The sequence below is a fragment of the Protopterus annectens genome, chromosome 10.part0, assembly GCF_019279795.1.
Source record: "Protopterus annectens isolate FY-2018-M chromosome 10.part0, PAN1.0, whole genome shotgun sequence".
In the NCBI taxonomy this organism is placed as follows: Eukaryota; Metazoa; Chordata; order Ceratodontiformes; family Protopteridae; genus Protopterus; species Protopterus annectens.
The window spans coordinates 294,692,909-294,716,941 of record NC_056744.1 but is presented as its reverse complement, the minus strand read 5'-3'; the positions used below and the strand labels follow the sequence as shown (position 1 = coordinate 294,716,941).

General features: G+C 40.2%; 1 protein-coding gene across 6 annotated transcripts in view; it reads left to right on the top strand.

The window, feature by feature from the left end:
• LOC122813050 (dual specificity mitogen-activated protein kinase kinase 6) overlaps window positions 1-24,033 on the top strand; it is a 751,080-nt gene that overhangs the window by 528,087 nt on the left and 198,960 nt on the right. For all 6 annotated transcript variants that reach the window (XM_044085167.1, XM_044085166.1, XM_044085165.1 and 3 more), the window contains exon 5: window positions 18,042-18,161. In XM_044085167.1, coding sequence (XP_043941102.1) covers window positions 18,042-18,161 — 120 coding nt within the window. The remainder of the gene's footprint in view (window positions 1-18,041; window positions 18,162-24,033) is intronic.

The window sequence follows — 24,033 nt, the reverse complement described above, 5'->3', positions numbered from 1 at the left end:
ACAATAAATAGGACGTGCTGGAGGGATAGATTCCTGTCTCAGAGACTTCCCATGCTCTGGAACAAGATTCCAATCTACATTAGGCAGAGCTCCTCGCTAACTCTCTTCAAGAGAAACCTTGATGAGTGGATGGGAAACAGAACGTTTACCCCAGGGATCACTTCAATGGCTCTGCTGGACAGAGGCACATGGGAACTAATCTAAGGGGGTGGCGAAAGCCAATACATTCCAGCTAGGCTTATAAATGCCTTCGGGCAGACAGCCTAGTACCTACCTATGAACTTATGAACCTATAGATTGGGGGTGTTTTTGGATGTTGTTCTGCATCCCTTCATTATAAAATTGCCATCTTTTGTAAAAGATAGTAGATCTTTTTTAAGTGAAATAAGTGGAACAGTTTGCCAAGATTCTTTCTTTTTATTCTACTGTAGATATGTGCAGTTTATATTCTTTTATTTCCCATGACAAAGGTTTGGGAGCTAATTACTTTTTTCTTGGAGAGATGCTTAGATATCAGGGAAAATGAAGTTCTTAAAAGAATTTGGTCTAACTAATAATTATTATGGGTTTTTTTTTGAACATTTATTGCAGGCAGGTTCGGGGAACATGGATAGGGGCAAGAATTGCTTTGACTTATGCAGATCTGTAGTGGATGCTATATTTTGCTCTTCTGGAAAATGATAGACAAAAAGACAAGTTACAAAAAAGAGTACAAGAGCGTTTATTCGATATAAAAAACAGAATTTTAATCAGTCTGATAGCCTTACATATTTTAATGAAAAATAAAACGGTGATATTACTGGTCTTACTTATACAATGGTATATCTGCGTTATAATTGTGACTTGCTTTTTAATGTTTCAGGCATTCTGTTGAAAAAAGAAGCCTGGTTTATTTGTATTTATAAAACTTTATGTCCAGAGCAATTAAATAATGAATTATGTATGAAGTATTTATTATAGTATTTTAGCACTTTAAGTAGTGTTTAAATTGCTTTTCTTTTTGACTAGTTGTTTCTTCTTTTAAATATGGGATTGAAAATTGTGTTTCATGAAACTTTGAAGGTTTGTGCCAATGTGCTAGTTCATTTTGAATAAAAGTTTATATACTCCATGGATTGCCAGAGTGTGTTATGCATCAAAAAGTCATTTTTATAAATGTGGCATTTTAAGGTGTGGAATTGTGTTCAAATAAAATAAGTGGATGTGATAAGGTGTGTAATCATTGAGTTTTTGAGAAGTGGGAGAGAGGGGTAGATATGTTTGTGAAAAATATTAAGCAGAGTTATTAGTAAAAAATACATTTCAAGGGTGTGGTGTGGAATATGTAAACAGGATAGAGGCAGAGGTAGTAGCAGGGTGCAGGAAAGGTTTTGGGAATGTGTTCTGCAAGTAGGTTGATAAATTATGGTCCATAATATTATACTGGGCTTCTGACCAGCAGGGTCTTTATAAGCCTTGCTGTGCATCCCAACTTTTTGTCCCCGAGTACCTTGGAGACCTGCATAGTGGGGGTTTGTTAGTAAGGAGGTAGCCAAGGGTTATGAGGAGTATGTAAGTTGGGGATTAATTTACTTACTGTCAACTTCTATCAATCTGAAACTTTGGGGCCAGACCAGGATGAATTTGCAATTTTCCATCCAGTGATCAAAGTTTTATTTGAAGAGGGTCAATAATGAACTCTACTTCATGTGGATGGGAAGCAGTTCCCATAGTGCGGGGATTCTTTGAAACACATATTGGTCTCTCCAGCATGTTCTAGTTATGTCACGGGCAAAGTTCAGGTCCTTGAATGTAATGCAGTTTTTTTTTAGATGTGCAGTAGATCCATCAGAGCTGGATCTGAAGATGCCTTATATGTTAGGCATAGATCGCCTCTCAGTAACCTGTAGGAGATTGCGTACAGAAATTGGGCCATAAAACGATCTGTGTAGGGCAGGGTATTCATACTTTGAATACTCCTGGTGAAGAACTTTTCAGGGCGTTCTGCTGTTGCAAGTGTATGGTTGCTAAAATGCCAAATGGGGCATTGTACTGGATCTGATAATAGCTGAGTAGAGTGGTTCTTTAATGTACTTAAACATTGAAACTATACCCTTGCTTATGAGTTGGGCAAAATAGAATGGTTTTCTTAGTAGCTTGGCTTTATTTTGGTTGAAGAACAGATTACTGTGTACACATGTTCCCAGATCCCTGACTACTGACCCAACTCTTAGAGGTGTCTTATCAATGCAGTAATTACCTTGGGTGGACAGTTTCCCAAAGGGCACTATAGTGCATTTCCTCACATTGAGTTTTAATCCATGGCTTTAGCACCAGTCATTTGTTTATGTTGGATCCTCTTGTAGGATGCCCATATCATGGAGAGGAGTCTATGATAGCTCCTAATTTACAGTCATCTGTGAAGTTGGTGAGCCAGAGGCCTTTGACATTAGCCTTTACTTCTGAGAAGTAGATGACAAACAAGAGCAAGCCCAGCACAGAGCCCTGGGGTACTCTGCTGGTGACTGGTCTCCAAGTAGAGGTAGTCTCACTAATCCTGACTCCTTGGATCCTATCTGTGAGACAGCCAATAATCCAGTGAGTTATGTAAGGATTTATGCATATGTCTGAAAGTTTGTCAATAATACCTGAGTGGTGTATTGTGTCAAACACCTTTACCAGATCAAGGTAGACAGTATGCACCATTTTCCCCTCATCTGTAGCCTTGATGACCCACTTGAAGAAGTCTAGTAGGCAAGAACTTCCCTTAACAAAGCCAAACTGGGATGGATCCATTGTCTGTAGGCTGCCAGTGCCCATATTGATAATTTCCATGATAACTTATACCGTGGCTTTGCATATTAGATTTGTTAGACTGATGGGTCTGTAGTTCCCAGGGTCAGTTGATGGTCCACCCTTATGAAGGAGGGATGATCGTTGCTGCCCTCCATTCACCTGGCTTGGAACCTGTTTTGTGGCTGTAGCTGAAAAGTGTCTCATTTAGTCTTACTAGGCCATGTTTTAGGCTATCTAGAAGGCAACCGGCGATATTGTTGGAACTTAATGAAGCAGTGTTTTTGACTTTGGCAAGCACTGCCAGGACCTGCTCCCTGTTGATAGCTGTAGATACTAGAAGGGATTTCACAAGGGGTAGTGGGGTGGATTGGGGGTGAAGTTAGAGCTAAATTTATCAGCCAACAGATTTGTGATTTCACCCTTATCGGTGAAGGTTGTACCATTTATGACCAGTTCTGCACACCGTTGAATGTTACCTTTAAGGTTCCTGACATGGCTGAAGAAGGATGTCCTTAGCCTGGCAGACTACCCTGACCTCATAATTGGCCTTGCTGGATTTTATTAGACCTCATAGTCTCTTATTTAGTTGAATCAGAGAGCTCTTGTCTCTGTGAGAGTTGCTCTTTCTGATTTTGGCCATGTTTTTTTTTTTTATTTTGTGCTATACATACCCTGTTAAGGTAAGGATTCCACCAATGGGGTTTGTTTTTGGTCTTAGATTTGGGCTTACTTATGGTACAGCAGCCTCAATGCAGTCATTTACAGCTTTGTGGCTCAACCTTACCAATGAGGATGTGTCACAGGGGAGGGTACAATGCTCTCCCATGTTGGTGATTACTAGGTTCAGTATGTTTGATCCTCTGGTTGGAGTGTGCTGTATCTGGTCCAGGGTATTGGTGTTGATAAAGTCTGGGAAATGTTGTGCCTGTGAGTTAGAGGTAGTGTACCTTTACCAGTCTGTAGAGGGGTTCATAGGTTCATAGATTAGTACTAGGCTAACTGCCCTTATGGGCCTTTTTAAGCCTAGCCAATTACCCCATGTGAGAATCAAACCCTGTACCTTGTGTCTGTAAGGTAGACACCTTGACCATTATGCCAACCCCCAATCCTCAATAGTTCATAGTTTTAGTACTAGGTTAACTGCCCTTGTGGACCATTTTAAGCCTAGCCAATTGCCCCATGTGAGAATCAAACCCTGCACCTTGTGGCTGTGTAAGGCAAACACCCTAACCATTATGCCAACCTCCCACCCCTTAGAGTCTCTCATTAATAGGGTATTTGTTTGGATGGTGAGCATCTCTAGTAGGTCTACTTAAGAAATGTGAGCTTCTTGAGTTGTAGAGAGGGACCTGTAGCTGGCCAGGACATGGTAAGGAACCTTGACTGTGGACACTTGGATGTGGATGAACTCTAGAGCATCATCCTGTCTAACCAAGCTGGAGTTGTATTTGTTGCTAACAAAGCTCTACATGTCTCTGCCTTTAGCCCCTGTTTGTGCTGCTGTTGGCCTAAATATGTGGACCTCAGTATAGCCTTACACTGTCAGAGTACTTTCTGTTGTTCTAACTAGAGTCTCAGTAATAGTACAGATGTCCACATTCTCCAGCATGAAGAGAGCTTGTAGGGTGTCTAGTTTAATGTTTAAGCTCTTAGCATTGACCAGTAACACCTTAATTTTGCTTTGAGGGTGTTGGGGTCATGGTGATGCAGCGGTTAACTAAAAACTAATGTCTTTCAGCTTTTCCCGGTTAGGGGTCGCCTCACAGCAAGAGGTTCTCCTGTTCAATCCTTGGCTGGAGCGCCTTGTGTGTGGAGTCTGCATGTCCTACCCGCGGTCGAGTGATGTTTAAAGACATGCAGGTAGATGCATGCGTGAATGGGTGTTCCTTCTTTGAAGGTTGGGCGTCGGGCTGGCAACTCGGCACCGTAATAATCCACTGCGAATCATTAGCGGACTGGAGTTCCGCTGTGGCGACCCCTAACCGGGAAAAGCTGAAAGACATTAGTTTTTAGTAACATTACCTAAAAAGGCTCTAAGGGGTAAATAAAGTTTTAGCCAATGTCCAAAAGCCCAGGGGGGCAGCTGCAGACCATACTTAGCAAAACAATGTGGTCTGTTAACAATGTTCTTCCACGCTGATAGATGTTGGATCCCCCTGGAGTGACATCAAAACCTAGCCCAATTATTAAAATCAGTCATTTTTCTGTTCACACTGTGGCATTTTTCCTGGTGCAGGTAGAATGCTGCTCACTGCAAGGCACATACATGTCTGTGCCACATATTTGGAGAGAGTCATAATGTCTCGTTTCATATAGTTTGGTGAGTATGTCTGAGGTCATTTACATCTACGTGGACTGTGATAGAATCATAGTGGTACCTGGGGTGCAGTGACGTGAGTGTGTGTGCATGATGTTATGGATCTTAGCACCAGATAGGCAACAAATCTTTATTTTCTCCTTGTCCTGCCTGGTGAGAAAGGTGTATCTGTGTGTCATGCAGTCAAATCCCCTATAACAAGCATGCTAGGTAAAGTGTTTGCTTGTCTTATAGGATTTGTTCTTCGGTCATCACTGGGTGTAGGCTTGTATGAGTTGGTAGATTTTGCTTTTGGTGCGTGCTCTAGTGATTGCTGAGGGTAGTTATTGCCATTTGATGGCTTAGAAGGTCTTTGAGGTTTGGGAAGGTTTCTTTTAAGTACTTCTGTAATAATGTCTAGCAAGTTGGCCACAGTGACATTAGCAAATTGCATATTTATGTTGTCAGGACTTGTGTTAGGTTTGGGCTGTTACAGTTTAGTGACTTGGTTTTACAGGGGTCACCTGAGTGGGTTCTAGGGATAAGACTAGATGTTATTTATTGCTGTGAACTGGTACTAGTGCTGTTCGATGCGTTAACTAGCTATCCTAAGCGTAACTTCACGCAAAGCATTTCTGTGTTACTGGTTAAAGTCTTAAGTACTAGCTTTATGGCTAAATTTTACAAAGTAAGCATCTGCTACTGTACAGGACACTGCTAACTTCAGCTGCAAAAATGTCTAATTTATAGCAGATTAAAAAATAAAAAAGCTGAAAATTAATTCCCATGCCTTCTGGCTAGTGAAAGACTACACTTTGAACTCCCTGGAGTGCCTCCCAAGTCAGAGGGACCAGGTAAACACTTTTTGCAACAAAATGGATGATCCTGGAATTTTGTAAAATAAAAGTACAGCAAAAGTAGCTCTCAAGTGAAGATCAACACCAAACAATTAAGTCATTAAAAAGCCCTCTGGCTGATGAAATGATCCTTCTCTTTAAGCCTCCCTTTGTGTTTCCCAATTTGGACAGACCAGGCAACCTTTCTACTGCCACTAGGATAGCAATCCCAGTCTTCTTAATGTAAAAACACAATTTGGTTATCCAGAATTGAAAAGATGCTAACTAGCTACAAGTAATTGTCACTTTAAGCCACCCCATGTTTTTCCCAGCTCTACAGACCAGGCTACCTTGCTACTGGTACTCAAATTTCAGACTCAGGCTTCTTAATGTAAAAATGCACTTCAGTTAGCCAAAAGTAAAAAGATATCTGAAACAAATGAAACAACTAGCTACAACAAGTAATTCTCACTTAAGACTACCTATGTGTATCCCAACTCAGACATACCAGGCTACCTTTCTATTGCCATTAGAATTGCAGTCCAAGTCTTCATAATGTAAAAACACAGTTAGCCAAAAGTAAATAGATACCAGAAACAAATCTTAACAACTAGCTGCAAGTAATTACAAGGAGATTCAAAGGCAGACATGCCAGCAGTGTGGAACACACACACACACACACACACACACACACACACACACACACACACACACACACACACACACACACACACACACACACACACACACACACACTTTAAGGCAGTTTCAGAGTACATTAACAGTGTAAGGGGAAGGACTTCCCTGTTTCATCTGTCAGTACCCAGTATGATGAACAGAGAAGATAAGATGGGAAGAAGCTTCTAGGGCCAGAGATATAAAAGATGAGACTGTGAGAAGCTTCCAAGGATAGATATACAGTAGGAGCGAGCAGCTGAAAGACCTTCCAAGTTTAAAAAGCACAGTAGAAAAAGGGTGGGTAGGAAAATTAAGAAGAGAGATAGCAAAAATGTAATAATATGAGAGTCCAGTCAAAAGTGATTTAAACACCTAGGCAAAACACAGAAACCACTTGGAAATACTATACTGTAAAGCACTGCGACTATAAAATGCATTCAGTTGGTAGCTTTAATGTCATATACAGAGGAAACACGACAGGAAACAGACAGAAGTGGTTTAAGTGATAAGATAAGCACAGTATTTTAAATATAGATTAGATGTACTTCTTTGGATACAAAATGTAGTCCAAATGCTTTGTTTTCAAGCTTCCAAGCTTCCAGTAATCCCAGCACTAAGGTAGTGGACTGCTTGTATAATGTAAAATATTGGGGGGGGGGGGGCTGGGTTAATTACCACAAGCTCAGTTATAACTCACACAACTGGCCAAAGTGGCTTTTTAAGTTTGAAAAGTTACTACAACACAGAATTAACTGAGCAATGCTAGTAACCCACTTAAAGAGCTCAGACAACTAGCAATGGACATTGCTTGAAAAGCGACTAACACAAAGAATTAAATGAGCAATGCTGAAATCCACATAAGAGTTCATAGAAATAACAACGGATACTGTAAAACCCAAATCATTTTTAGCTGTAGCTTCAGATTCAGAAGAGGGATATTAATATTAGTAATATTAAATTCCATGATACAGACAGTAAATGTATTCTTTTCTAATTTAACTTAGTTTGTTGTTGCTCTTTTAGTACAATAAACAGTCGATTTAGGTTAAATAAATTCACCACAGATTCATCAAATATAGCTAATGGGTTAAATATATTTGCATTAAAATGTAATATGTCTGAGCTCACAGCAGAAATGAAAAATAACAGTTATTATAGTGGCTGGTATAAAAATTAACTTAAAAGTTAAGGTGAGCATTTTTTATTGTTAAATGTAAATGATTTAAATATTAGCCATAACAGAGAAAGCTTAGGGAAATATTTGACAACAAAAAAAAAAAATGAGTCTTGTTTTCTTACCGCTTGCACATTTATTGGAAGATATGTAAATATATATATGTTTTTAAGAACTTTACTATATTACTGAATTATTCACTTGAAAGAAAAAAAAAGAAAAGGAGTCAGCCACCAAATGTAAGCGTCCTGTCTGGTGGACCTCAGCCATAAACAAATTGTATAACAAAAGAAGGAAGCTACTGCACGTCAGAGCGAAATCCCACGAAGGGAAGACGTCTCTGATCAACATTAGCAGAAAACTACGTTCTCTCATAAAAACATCCAAGGCAAACTTTGAGAGAAAAATCGCTAAGGACACTAAAGATAACCACAAAGCCTTCTTTAGCTATGTTAGAAACCTGGGCGGAAACCCTCAGATATGCTCAGAGTTGGTTCACAACAACAAAAAATACACTGAACCCACAGATATTGCTAACATTCTGGCTGATAGGTTCAGTGCAAATTTCTCGCCTCCTTCACCCCCAAAAGAAGAAATACTTATCCCAGCTGAATGTAATCTCCCTGTCATCTCAGATGTCCAAGTGAGAACCGCCCTAAACAAAGCAAAAAACACAGCATCAATGGGACCTGATGGTATCCCGGAGTGCGTGTTATGTGAACTCCAAGAGGAGCTAAACCCACACATAAAAATGCTATTTAACCTTAGCCTTACTTCGGGATATGTACCTGTACACTGGCGTACAGCAACAGTGGTCCCACTCCACAAGGGGGGGTGCCTCTACAGACCCTGGAAACTACCGCCCCATAAGCTTAACTAGCCTGGTATGCAAAGCTATGGAAAGAGTCATTATGGAACTCATAAACAGAGACATAGGGGACCTACAGACACTTGACCCCACCCAGTTCGGCTTTGTGAAGGGCAGATCCTGCCTTTTAAACCTGGTTGACTTTTTCGAAACAGTCACTAGAGCCATTGATGAGGGCAAAGCAGTCCATACAGCATACCTGGACTTGGATAAGGCCTTCGACACAATACCCCACTCAGGCATCATAGATAAGCTAAACAGCTTAAAAGTAAACCCTTATGTCACTAGATGGGTTGCAAACTGGCTAAAGGACAGAACCCATAAAGTTAAAATCGCTGGAGCAATGTCAGACTCAAAGCCAGTCACAAGTGGTGTCCCACAGGGATCTGTCCTGGGACCCCTCTTGTTCGGCATTTATTTCTCAGATGTTAAAGCAAACATGGGAGGACTGTGGCTGACAAAGTTCGCAGATGACTGCAAACTAGGCGCCATAGTCGATACACCAGCAGACACACACATCCTACAAAAAGGCCTCACTGAAACGGACAACTGGTGCCGTAGTCACGGCCTTAAACTAAATGCCAAAAAATGTATAGTCATCCCTTTTGGAAAAAACAAAGTACCCACAAATTACCACATAGACAGAAACCCACTGAGTACGGAAAAAGTAATCAGAGACATAGGGACCCAAGTAGACAGCGACCTCTCATTTGACACCCACGTTGCCAAAGTGGTTAGAAAAACATTCTACCTTGCACACCTCATCATGAAGGGATTCACATCCAGATCCAAGGATGTCATTGTACCCCTATATTCCTCCCCCATCAGACCCATGATTGAGTACAATGCCCCATTTGGTATGTACCTCACTCGGCACTTGCAACAGCTGGAGAGACCACAAAAGTACCTCACCAAAAGGATCAAGGGTCTCCAACATATGTCTTATTCCGCCAGACTATAGAAACTTCAGCTCTATTCAGTAGCATACCGCCTGCTCAGAGGTGATCTCTGCCTGACGTACAAGGTCATGTCCAATCAGGATTTGAATGACATGCTCCACCACAAAAAATCCAAATCCATCAGGACCACGAGAGCTAAAGACTTAAACCTTGGCACAAGTATGAATAGGACATGCTAGAGGGATAGATTCATAACCCAGAGGCTTTCCATGCTTTGGAACAGGATCCCAGTTCGTATTAGGCAGAGCCCCTCACTGACTCTCTTCAAGAGAAATCTTGATGAGTGGATGAGAGATCGAAAGTTTACCCCAGGGGTCACATCTGTGTCACTGCTAGACAGGGGCACAGTAAACTAATTCTATTATATAAGGGGACCTTCATTGTGTCACTACTAGACAGAGGCACAGTATTCTAGATTTATTCTGTACATTTTTGTACCATTTCATGGGGTGGCAAAAGCCACATCACTATGGCTTACAAATGCCCCAGGGCAGATAGCCTAGTACTATACTATGAAACTATGATTTTATGAAAGAATACTGTAAGGTTTAAAGGTGTTTCTATATTTACAAGCCCTTAAGGGATGCTTGCAATGACTAATTTTATTTATTTCCAGTTTGATGACCGGGGAGGTCCACTGGGCTCAGGGAGCCCGTTTTCAGTGGAGGCCCAGGGAGAAAAGCTCCGCATTACATAGTTCAGTTACATATACATTCATAGTAAAGAAGACACAATTACAATTTCATTCCATGCTAGAGAACAGGAATAAATTATTTGGTTTATATAGTACCTAAATATTTAGGATGGCAGTGGTAACTTAATTGAGAGAGAGAATAAAGACTTAGAAGGAAAAGAGAGAAAAAAAGGTGGGATGGGTTATTTATAATACGTACAATTATGTTATGTACAATATGTACATTTATGTTAGGTTAGCTTGTACTCAGAGTTAGTCAGGAGTTTAAGGGGTGGATTGATTATTAGGCTAGGTGGGTTTCATTTTATGTTAAATGCTTATTGGAACAACCCTTGCAACTATACACTGTAGCAACATTCCAGGAGAGTATCTGCTTAATTTATTTTTAACTTTTACTGAATGAGTTTCTACACAGGTGAACTGCCCTCTTTATATGTGATTTGGTGTTGCCTTACAAAGTAATTCCTTGATCTTTTACAACTATCTCAACTTATATTTTCATTAATCTAAATAACCCTTTACCTACATCATACATTACAGATATATAGAGAACAACAATGATTTCACCGTCTGCTAAATGTCAGCATATGGTCTCAAAGAGGGGTTCCTTGTGGGAATGGGTGTGCATCAGGGTTCAGCTGCCAGCCCAGTGCTAGTCCATAGTGGTGATTGGTTACACTGGCAAACAGGGCAGAGGGGAGAGATCAACAAAGTTGCTGTAAGCAGGCATTGCACTATTATAGGCAGCCTCTGAGCAGGAATTTCAGCAAAGAATAGGGGAATGGACTGCAAAACTGTAGGCACAAGGTAATTGTTATACCAGTCTCTGTAATGAGTGTTATTTTCCATTTCTGATGTGAGCTCAGACGTATTATATTTTTAATAGAAATAACTTTAATCCACAAGATATATTTGAAAGGAATATATGGTGAATTTATTTAACCTAAATCTACTGTTTATGGTACTAAAAGAACAATAACAAAGTAAATTAGAAAACCATGCATTTACTATCTGTATCACGGATCTTAATGTCCCTTAGTTTGAGTAGTTTCCCTAAACAGACTACTTGCTACCTATACAGTTCTAACTAGTAGCAGTCTTTCCTAGATGCTTTTGTAGGAAAAAAAAATAATTTGAAACATCTGAATGCATTTTAAAGGAATATGAACCATTTGAATATATTTTGTTTAAACAGTTTATCTCTTAAACAGTAGTCTTATATTAACCTAATATTGATATTAGTATGAAATAAGGAAAGGCTCATATACAGTACTTAAACTTAGTAAAAGGTTTTGGGAGTATTTTAATAACCCCTAGTAAGTTACTATATCTTATTTAATGTTCCATTTATTCCCTCGTATAATATTTGGTGTATAAATTATAAATACACAAGATATAAACGCATCTTATTTATTTTTTCTGTTAATCATTTTAATTAACTTATTCATAAGTTTACTGTGTTCATTGATAAAATAACCTTCCCACACATAACCTTTATCATTTTGAGTGGATATTTACTAACATTCCTTTCTGCTGCTTCTGTAGGAACTCAGTTATGTTTTTTTGTTCAAGATTTAGTCTCATTAACATGATTGTGATTGTATATAATTTAATAAATTAATAAATGTTTTGGTGAAGTACAGACATCTGCACATTGTTGTCTTTATCCTAAAACTTAATTTGATTGCTTTTGTAATTTATTACATTTCACAAGTCTTTTCTCTTTAACAAGGGATGTTAGTTGTGTCACTCAAATGACATTTAATTTAGAAAAGTCATCCTGTTGTACTCATCAGCATTTGCCCTTTGTGTTAAAACTTCTATAACAAGTGTTTTTAAAATGCGCAATATATGACTTGCAAGAATTTAAAGTTGTCACTTTTTTGTTACATCATTAATAGACATGTTTGTAAGAAGTACTCCAAAATATCAACAAAGATTGACTTGCGAACTTTTCTCATTTTGTTAATTTCCCCAAAGCATTAAGGTTTACGTGTGCATGCAGGTAATGATTTGAAGTAGTGGAACCCGCTAGAGTGAGTCCCAAAACATGGAGATTGAATGGCCAAAAGATTGGACTTACAGTGGACATAAAAAGTTTACACACCCACGTTAAAATGCCAGGTTTTTGCGATATAAAACAATTAGACCACAATAAATAATTTCAAAACTTTTCCCACCTTTAATGTGACCTATAACCTGTACAATACAATTGAAAAACAAATCTGTTAGGGGGAAAAATATAAAAAATTAAAAAGCGTACAATAAACTGGTTGCATAAGTGTGCACACCTTTAAACTAATACTTTGTTGAAGCACCTTTTGATTTAATAACAGCATTCAGTCTTCTTGGGTATAAACCTGCCATCAGTTAAAGTTCAGCTGTCCTAGCAGGATTTTCCTGACATTTACTCAGTTGCATGCTACAGCAAAAGCCATGGTTCACTCATTGTTGAAAGGTATCAGTCAGGAGAAGGGTACAAAAAAATTTCTACAGCATTGGATATACCATGGAACACAGAGAAGACAGTCATCAAAAAGTGGATAAAATATGGGACAGTGACGTTGCAAAGAACTGGACGTCCCTCCAACATTGATGAAAAGACATGACGAAAACTGGCCAGGGAGGCTGCCAAGAGACCTACAGCAACACGGAAGGAGCTGCAGGAATTTCTGGCAAGTATTGGTTGTGTACTACACATAACAACAATCTCCCATATTCTCCATATGTCTGGGCTATGGGGTAGGGTTGCAAGATGGAAGCCTCTTTTTACACAGAAAAACATCCATGCCCAGCTAAAATTTGCAAAACAATACAGCAAGTCTCCCAAAAGCATGTGGGAAAATGTGTTATAGTCTGATGAGACCAAGGTTGAACTTTATGGCCACAATTCCAAAAGGTACGTTTGGAGCAAAAACAACTTTTTGCAACACCAAAAGAACACCATCCCCATGGTGAAGTATGGTGGTGGCAGTATCATGCTTTGGGGTTGCTTTTCCTTCAGCTGGATCTGAGGCTTTAGTCAAAGTGGAGAGAATTATGAACAGTTCCAAGTACCAGTCACTTTTGGCCCAAAACCTTCAGGCATCTGCTAGAAAGCTGAAGAAGAAGAGGAATTTCACCTTTCAATATGACAGTGACCCCAAGCATACATCCAAATCAACAAAATAATGGCTTCACCAGAAGAAAATTAAAGTTTTGGAATGACCCAGACAGAAAATCTGTGGAGTGACCTGAAGAGGGTTGTGCACAAGAGATGTCCTCACAATCTGACAGATTTGGAGCGCTTTTGCAAGGAAGAGTCGGCAAATATTACCAAGTCAAGATGTGCCATGCTGATAGACTCCTACCCAGGAAGACTGAATGTTGTAATTAAATCAAAAAGTGCTTCAACAGAGTATTAGTTTAAGGGTGTGCACACTCATTCAACCCGCTTTTTATATTTTTATATTTTTTCCCCTAACAGATTTGTTTGTTTTTCAATTGAATTGTACAGGATATAAGTCACATTAAAGGTGAGAAAAGTTTTGAAAATGATTTATTGTGGTCTCATTTTTTATATCACATAAACCTGGCATTTTATATATATAAATTCATGGGGGTAGGGACTTACACCCCACCTGATGGGTGTAGGGAGGCTTGTCCTCCCTGAAAAAAAGAAGTTTTAAGGAGAAGAGCAGTTATAGAGATTCGCTCTTCTCAAAGTTTTTGGTCTTTTTTATTTATTTTTTTGGTTTTTCGGCACTCAGTAGTTTAAATGCTGACATTTCAATAGGAGCCCTTTGTGCATATATAGTTTCAGATTTTTTTCTCTATGCATTATAAAAGCATCTGTTACATTTCTACCCTTATTCCATGTCAACAATATTACAGTATCTGAGTCATGTTTAAAATATCAAAGGGCTGATAGCCGCCAGAGCCTCCAAAATGTAAGTCTGCTTTTCAGTTACTGCCTCCCCCCTTCAGATCCTGCACATGGTGATAAGTCTGTTTTTCAGCCACTCTGTCCACCGCAGTCCCTGCACATGTTGAGCTTGGCGTAGGCTGATATGGACTCAGGCCCATAGCATTCCACTACCCATGCAGAGGATGAAGAGACTGAAGGAGGCACTCTTTAGACTCCTACAGTGGGGATGCATGTGGGGGTTCTTGTACCACTTAATCCCCAGTTGATTATCTGTAACCATAGATCATCAATTCTGATTCCGGAAGACAGCCCCTTGAGTCACTCCACTGAATGGCCAGCAGTGTGCGAGACTGAGAACTCCCCTCCTTGGCAAGCCCCAGACTGATTTGATCTTGCAGATCATAGATGAGGATAGCTCACTAACTCACACCATAATGGGATTCATACCTCAGGATCCTGATATCAAGCCATTGTTTGACATTTGGTGGGAGCTTGGGTTGGGGATGCCAGATTGCACACTTAGAGAATATGACCTGGAGCCTGTGCTAGCATGCTGACTTATGCCAGTTTCTTATTGCCTGACACCTGGTAAACATTCCTTGCATACTTGACTTTGAGCAGTGCCTTGTACAAGCATACTTCTGTGGGTAGTGGTGGTATTGACCCTCTAAGGTTGTGACTTGTACGTGGAGTTAGACAACCCTTAGGCCATTGTTTGTGAGACAGAAAGGGATGGTAAATCCGCTCCTTCCACCTCCCCTTCAGGTGAAGCCTTCTTGAAGATGCCCTCAGACTTGTAAGGAACAGGTCTTACTAGCATGGAGTTCCCATTCTCTCCCTAAGTAATGCCTGACACTGTAAGGTAACCTTAAGTTCGGATTGTTTAGATGTAGAGGTCCAGAATATGTCTTTTATCACCAACTAACATTTCCTAATGACTCAAAATTTACTGATCTAGCCACCATTATGCCGAGCTCTCTAAAGTAATCAACCATTGGTAGGATTTATTCATTAGATGAGTATGAAACCACAAAGTGAGTGCCAGGCATGCATTGAACGTACACTTTCAGCTCAGATATTACCTGAAATGGGTGCACATGTTTAGGAAGATGGACCAGTTCTGCATCTCATTTGCAGCAGGGAGGGAAGGGCTTCTTACTTCCAAGCAGACACTTTTTAAGTCAGTGGTAAGTTGTATTGTTTTTTGTGCCTCCCACATGGCTAACAGATACTTGGAAATGGCTGAAGTCAAAGTTCACTCTACTAGAGGTATGAATGCTTTCAGTGCTTGCTTCAGGAATGTCTCCACTATAGGCATTTCTGACAGGGACATCTGGCTTCTGTTCATGCATGTGGCAACAAGCAGTATCCTCATCAGTGCAACTTCAGAAGTCAGGCTTCCTTTGGGAAAATTGTGTTCCTGGACTCGACGTTCTGAGCTGTGGATTTCTCTGGCCATGTAACTTATTCTACCGTGGTGGTTACTATTTTGGGTACTTACATATTATCACAACCAGATTTTTGCTGTTGCGAAACTCGCATGCTGCAATGAAATTGAGTGCGGGGAAACACTGTAAGGTGTAATTTCATTTCTTTAGTAAGTTAAAAAAAGTTTGGGTTACATTTTGGAAGAGAAAGAAATGTGCAATTCTTCTTCTTTTTGTGAATTACACATGCACGCTTCAATTCTCATGGCTGCTGTGTTACTGACGAAAGAAATATTGTGACTATAAGGAAGGAATGCTGCTAAGAAAAGCACCCACACACATGGAAATGCTTTGGGTAAAGTTTTTATTTCTAAAACTTTGTAGACAGACTTGAAAGGAAACTTTTGTAACAGCAAGTTGCAGTAAGGAATGGCTTGGTGGATGATGTTGACAGGTGATTCTGGGGTCGTTTCTGATGGGAGAAGTTGGAAGCAGTGGGTTGTTTTTGTGTTGTTGGTGGTATCCTCAGACAACCTTTGATTGTACTTCAGTGTTGTTTGAAAGGTATTAGACCTGAAAATATGTGGACTGTTCATTCGCTTTTTTTTTTTTTTTTTTTTTTTATGCGGGGGGAATGTTGTCACAGATTGTAGTCAGGAGTGCTTCAAAATCGTGCTTTGGATGAGCAAGCTGGGTTTCACATCACTTGCTGCCGGGGAAGTGCATAGATAACCAGTCTAACCTAGTTTTTAATTTTTATTGATAACCCTGCAGTAAAACAACCCTAAGTGTGAAAGAAAACAGATTGTATAACTTCATTATAACATCAACAGTCAGATTTCAGTGTCTGGAAGCAACCAGTACTACCGTGAAAATCTGGTTGCGATAATACGTAAGTACCCTATTTTGTATTCCACATAGTCAGAGGTCATCATGGAGGGCCCTTGATGTTGTATATAAGGTATATGTTATCATATAAATTGATTTCACTATAATTCTTGCAGATATATATCTGTATATAACATGGTTACTAATATAATTTTCAAAACTTCAGGTCAGTGGTGTCAGAGCAAGAACAGTTGAGCTGAAGAGATTGTGCATATTTATGCATCTGGCACATTCTATCATGACGCTCATTAGAGAAACACTCAGGCATCCTCGGATGTGGAAATCATCCAGGTTTTTACTGAGTGGTGATTGATGGAGGAGAGGGACCCAAAGAAGGACTCATCAAGGAGCATTCTCTCACTGCCAACTTGCAAAAAAGAACATATTTGTTAAGTGTCATTCTTGCTGCCTGATACAATGCAGAGCCATAAATATACAGTAAAATATTTTTGATGCAGTAAAATATAAGGTTACTTGATTGCTGTAAATTTTTATTAACATGATGGGTCAAATATACAGTTAAGTAATTTTTGATCAGCCTTTTTTTTTTCAAATTTTGCAACACGTTGTGCTTCACCATTTTTTATTTTTTTTACATCAGGAAGTGTAATTTGAAAAACCTAAAAAAGAGAAAAACATGTGTTTCATGCCCCCTGAACCATCCATTTAGAGGGCAAACCCTCTTACTTATACATCCAAGTTCAACGATCTCATGCCAGTAGGAAAGAATGAAAGACGTCACTGCATTGTACTGTTGTCTCACACAGTACAAGCCACTGCGATTTTTGAAAAACAGCACTATTGCATACTGCCTGCCGTGAAACATCACAGTGAGAAATCCACCATTGAGTGAAAAGCATTTCATTGAATGTTATCTCATAAATCCAAGCTGTCAGTGCTGTGCAGTCCCTGAAAGATTTTTCATCTCTGTGCTGCACTGTGAGATTCCAGTACATGTGAGTTCTGGTTTCACCCATGCAGTGCATTTCATTTTTCCACATGATTGTACGACCATGGTGATAGTGTGTTTAAAAGGGGTGCCACTGTTACAGGGATCATTTGTTTTTCAACAGATTTAACATCCTCAGTTTACAGTTGACTGTTTGTGTATCAACTTCTTCAGTGGGGTCCTGTCACCACACCATTATCTTCCCCACTACCAACTGCATGTTAACTAGAAGAGGTGTGTGTTTACATGCAGGTTTCCAACAGCACGATTCTGTAATGGTAGTAAGTTGGTGGTAAAGTTAGGCATGTTGCCTGTCTGTTTTGTAATGGAGTATTACTACATTACAGTATTTGATTCACAGAGATGACATCGAACTTGGATGCTGAGAATGAAAATGTGGTAAATGAAAAGGGGTTATGTGGTCACTATCTTCCTAATACAGATGTTCATACGAGTGAGTGTATCATATCAGTTTTATTACTTAAGATTTCTTTTTCCTGTTAATATTGTTTGAAAAGGCAAAGGTCTGAAATGTCATGAGCGCAGAGAACAGTGGTAAGTTTTACCATTTTATTTTTGTCTTTTTGCAGCGAATAAGAGCAACTGTGAACAGTCAAGAACAGAAGAGGTTACTTATGGATCTGGACATCTCCATGAGAACTGTCGACTGTCCGTTTACTGTTACTTTCTATGGAGCATTATTTAGAGAGGTATTTCTTACAATAGTGTGTGTGTGTGTGTATGTGTGTGTGTGTGTGTGTGTGTGTGTGTGTGTGTGTATCGTTTGCATGCTTGTTGTTATGTCTGGATCTTCCTGACTTTTTGTATGTCACTGTGCAATTTGCTATACAACCAGATTGGAAAATAAGTTTGTCTTTATGTGCCCGTGCTGTGGGTGGTATAACCATCTGGAAAACAAAAGTTTTACACAAACCAGAGGTTCCACTGATCTTGAACCAAAAAACAAAACAAAACAAAAAAAAGCCTCTAAAGGTGAACCTACGTGTCCCTATATAAAGTGAATGCACATGTGCACAGCAGCTCACTATGTGCTCAGCATTCTGCTTGAGGTTGGTGGTAATGTGGCTTCAGGCTATTTCTTCGCTTTCTTTTCTAAACCGGGCTCGGACTTCCACCCAAACAGCCTGTCAGAACATAAAACATGTATTACCATATAAATTAACAATCATTGTTTTGAACTAAGTACAATGTTGCTTAACCTAGCATGATTTGATAGCATATTCCAGCTAGCCACAACTCTCTCTGAGAACCAGGAAATGGTTCTATTATGTTTTTTTAAATAAACATAAAAATCTTAACTTTATCAGCGTTGTCCCCTTTTTAATCCTAAGGATTCCCAGAGACCCACCGACTTTATACACTTCTGTCAGAGAGCACCTTTTGGGTCTATATTTGATGCTACATAGTCCAAGATCTTTATATCTGTCCTTATAAGTTAATTGAGCCCTGCCTTAAGTCATTCTAGTACATTTTTTACTCATTTCAGTTAATTTATTTGCAATATTACGTATGCAAAAGATTATCAAATTTTATTTTCAGTCTAATTAGACTTACAGATCACATTCTTATAGCAACTTGACTTCTAGACTTTATTTCTTTTTATATAACCTGTAATTTTATTAGTGAGCTACCACTTCACTCACTAACTCAGAGAAATCCAAGTTTAAATCAAGCCATATACTGTATCCAAATCTGTAATAACAGCTAATCTGTTCTATTGCAGCAGAAACAAAGAGAGACAGATTGTTTAGGGTTATGAGTCATTATTGTAGTCAGACAAATAACAGCAGAATCTGGTATGGCTCTAGGATGATCCCTGGGGCATTCCACTACAATATTCCTTACTACAACCAAAGAAAATAGTGTGTGAATGTGCAGCCAGCCAGAAACTCAAACTGGAAGAAAAAGTAGCCCATGTGGTGTTGCTGTGCTTCCTGAAGGAGCCAAAACAGTAAATGTTCAAAAACTTCGATGAAGTCCTATAATTAATGGATGAAAGAAATCACTATGTGTGTGTGTGTGTCTATATATATGTATATATATATATACATACATACATACATACACACACACACACACACACACACACATAAATATATGTATAATTTTATTTTTAACAGCTCTATATATTTTTGCATAAAAATTAGAATAGTCCAGGCCATTGATTTTCTTGTTATTTTCAGTAATGAAGTTACTGTACTCTCGTTTCTTTGCATGATATACTTAAGACAAGACTTTTCTTGTAGCCTGTATATTCATAACCAAATTCCCTTCACAGATACTCTGATTATGTACTGCTTCTTGTTTTATCAGACTCAACAGTCTATTAATGTTGCCTTTAGTGTCCCTGTTTTTCCTCTTTTCCTCTTATTTATCAGTTTATTTCAGAGGGGCATCAATCCCTTAGTCTTCCAGATCAACTTGCCTTCACCAGCCATTAGGCCTGTTGTAGCCCTTGGGTGATTTGTCACCTTTTTTAAGTCTAGACATGGTCATTTATAAGTTATACCACTTCACATGGATTCTTATATTTAAATATTGCGTCCCTGTTAATTTTAATTAACCTGTCCAGGATCTTTTTGTAGTTGATGTTCATCGTGTTTCACTGTTGCAATCATTACTCTTGGGTTATTCTGCTGGCAGGCTACCCGCAGTCGGTCTGAATTCCAAAGTCCTGGTCCGGCGATGGTTGCTGTCGCCTCTTTCCTGATGTCAGTGCGCCAGGGGTATAAAAGATGCAGCCGATGCCATTTTCTTCAGTCTTTCTTGCCGCACGGTGCCCAAAGCAAAAGCAGTTCGCAAGTGCCAGTCGGCCGACTCCTGAGATTTTTGAAATTGAATTTCAGATCCGAAGTCTTCAATAAAGCTAAGTACCCCATTTGGGAAACTTTTTTCTTGCTCCAGACCAATGTCAGAAAAAGTTAACAATTGTATTTCTTGTGGGAAGCAAATACCTCATAAGGATTTTCATTCCTACTGTATTCCTTGCTTAGGCCCCGACCACAATGTTGCTAGTTGACAGTTTTGTGCTAGATTTAACCAACACATGATTAAGCGTTGGTATGATTTTGCTTTTCATTATTTTGGCAGAAGGTTTAACTATATAATGCCGTCGGAACAACCGATGACCGGAATTCATAAAAAATGCAAGGATAAAGACAAGGTCAAGCATCCAAGGTCCAAAACCAACGACAAAGCCTCTTCTAGGCCAGTCGCCAGTTCGCCGGTGCTCAGTGAGACGCTTTCACAGCCCCTGACTCCAGCTACCTCAGAGCCACAGGCCGCCTCCGACTCCCACGTGGAGACAACTAGGCCTCTGGATACTCAAGGTATTGGCCCTTCAGAAATTAATCCCTCAGGTGGGTCTGGAGCCGTGAGCAGGCATCGGCTTCTGAGGGTGTCTTCAGACCTACACAACTTTATATAAAGCCAACTTCAGCATCCAAGACAAAGTCTAAAACAGTTTTAAAGACAAGGAAACAAGTACAGCATTCTCCAGGACAGACTTCTATGCCTAAGAAACAGATGCTCAAAATGGCCGAAGACCTAATTACTTTGTTCAGGGGTTCCCATCCCCCTCCTGATAAGCGGCCTAGGCAAGACACTGAATATGATTCCTCTGATTAGGTTTCCATTTCCTCTGATTCCTCTTCAGAACAGGAATATTCTATTCCTCCCTATGAGGATTCTGATGCTGAAGATTCTATTCCTTCAGCTTCTCCTCCTGAGGACTACTCATTTGGGGAAACCCTGCATGCCATGAGGGAGCATTTCCACTGGGAGAGCCAAGATTATTCAGATTCTAAGAAAAGGCTTAGAGACTTTCTTTTACTTCCTCAGCATAGACCTCTTGCAATTCCCCCTGTTCTAGACATAGTAGATGATGTATTTTCAGAGTCCGGCCTGTCTCCAGACTCTTTACCTCCTGCTCCTGTTAAGCTGGAGAGATACAACAGGGTTCCAGACTCCCATAAATCCCTTTATAAAAACCCTGCTGCTGACCCAGAAACTATTTCACAGGGTCCCAAAGGGGTCAAGGCTGCTACTGCTAAAAGCCCTGTCCCCTCGGATAGAGATTCTAGGGCTCTGGACAGATGGGGGGTAAAAGTTTGCACTTCTGCTACCTTGGCTGTAAGGGCTTTAAATTGTCAATTTCATATGCTCAAATATCAGCAATACTTAATGCCTTTGTTAAAACAAAAAATGTTGACAAATTCTGAATGAACAAAGATTTGCAGGATTTATTGCATGCAGCTGAACAAGTGGGAAAACATGATTTGCAATGTGGCTATGATTCACTGGAGGCCTCGTGCAGGGCCGCTGTTACAGGTTCTGTCATTAGAAGGCATGCTTGGTTAAAGGAAAAGAATCTGCCTGATCATGTTAAAGCAAAGTTAATGGATGCTCCATTACAGCACAATACTTTGGTGTTAAGGCAGAAGAGGTGTTGAAGAAAATGGAGGATGAAGCTAAATCTATGCAGACAGTAAAGGATTTTTTACAGGTACAGCCACCCAGATTTAGCAGGAACTAGCCCTCTAAGAATTGGTCCTTTCCAGTGTCAGACAAACCACAAAGAGGCAGATTCAGATGCCCTAGAGGCAGGCAACAGCCCCAGGGCTCATACAGGCCCAAACAATGGGCTGCTTCTACCTCCAAAAGTGAAGAATACAAATCACAGCCTTATAGAAAACAGTCCCAATGACTTCTCTCTGCCAATGCCAAGCACTTATTTTTTGGACGCTCCCTTAGGGGGAAAGCTAGCACTTTTTTCACAAAACTGGCACAAGATCACCCAGGACAAATGGGTCTTAAATATAGTCTCTCAGGGCTACAGGTTCCACTTTCACACCCTTCCAAAGGCAAAAGGTATGCCGGATCTGCCACACAATCAATGGGCAGAGGCACAAAAACAAGTTTCATCTCTCATGGACTTGGAGGTTATTCAGCCAGTGCCACAACAAGAGCAGGGACAAGGATTTTACTCAAGATGTTTCTTAGTACCAAGAAAGGACAAAGCCTGGAGACCAATTCTGGACCTGTCTATTCTAAATACTTTTCTGGATGTCCCAAAATTCAAAATGTTGACTCTACAGCAGCTTCTGCCCATGCTGGGACAAGAAGGCTTGGCTTGTAACTTTGGACCTCAAAGAGGCATACCTGCATGTCCCAGTCAGACAATCTTGCAGAAGATACCTCAGATTCATAGCTGGCTCAATGCACTACCAATTCTCTGCATTGCCCTTTGGCTTATCTACTGTGCCCAGGGTCTTCACAAAATGCCTGGCACCAGTAATTGCATTTTGCAGACAAAGAGGAATTCAAATATATCCCTACTTGGACAACTGCCTTATTCAAGCAGAGACCAAAGATATTCTACTACAGCATCTGGCGTTTGTAAAAAGACTACTAATTTGCCTAGGGTACACAGTAAACGAAAATAAATCAAAACTAGTACCCTCTCAAGAGATAATATTCCTGGGTGCAAGCTTAAATACAACTGCCCAGATGGCTTATCTCACACCAGACAAACAAAGGCAACGGACTTCTTACTTCGAAAACATGGCAAAAAGACCCAGTTATCTGCAAGAAAAATTCTGCAAGCTCTGGGCTACATGGCATCCTGCATTCTACTAATTCCATATGCAAGACTGCATATGAGGAAACTACAGTGGTATCTAAAAAGTGTTTGGAGTCAATATTGCCACAGCCTGGAAACAGTAATTACTCTCATTCCCTGCCTGTAACAGGAGTTTCGATGGTGGGCACAGGCCTGTCACCACAACAAGGGACAGCCATTCACTTTACCCACTGCCAGGCAGACACTAACAGCAGATGCATCAGATTATGCCTGGGGGGCGCACATGGCAGGAAAATGTATTCAGGGCACATGGCCCACAAGCCAAATGCATCTTCATATCAATCAGAAAGAGATGCTAGCTGTACAAAATGCCCTGACAGCCTTCAAGGACCTACTTCATCCAGGACAACTGATGATAAAGACGGACAATACTACAGTCATGTGGTACATAAACAAGCAAGGGGGCACACATTCCTACCCCCTCTGCAGACAAGCCATGACTTTGTGGAACACAGCATTAACTTATCAAGTACACCTGCAAGCACAATTCTTGCCAGGAAAGACAAATACTTTGGCAGACGAACTAAGCAGAAACCTCATGGATCCTCACAAGTGGAAACTAGATCCACAAATGTTCAGCATGATAACAGGGAAATGGGGATGCCCAGACATAGATCTATTCGCCTCCCCTCACAACTGCCAGCTACAGAGATTCTGCACTCGGACTTATCACAAACAAGCATGGAAAGTGGACGCCCTTTCATTCAGCTGGAAAGCCCTTACAGTATATGCCTTCCCTCCTCTGCCTCTCCTCCCCAAGGTACTCCTAAAAGTCAGTCAAGAGAAGCCAAAAATGATACTGATTGCCCCAGACTGGCCACGCCAGCACTGGTACCCAATCCTAAAGAGCTTGTCTCGCGGCCCAGCCTGGACATTACCTGTAATTCCGCATTTGCTGACCCAACAGAACAATCCGATCC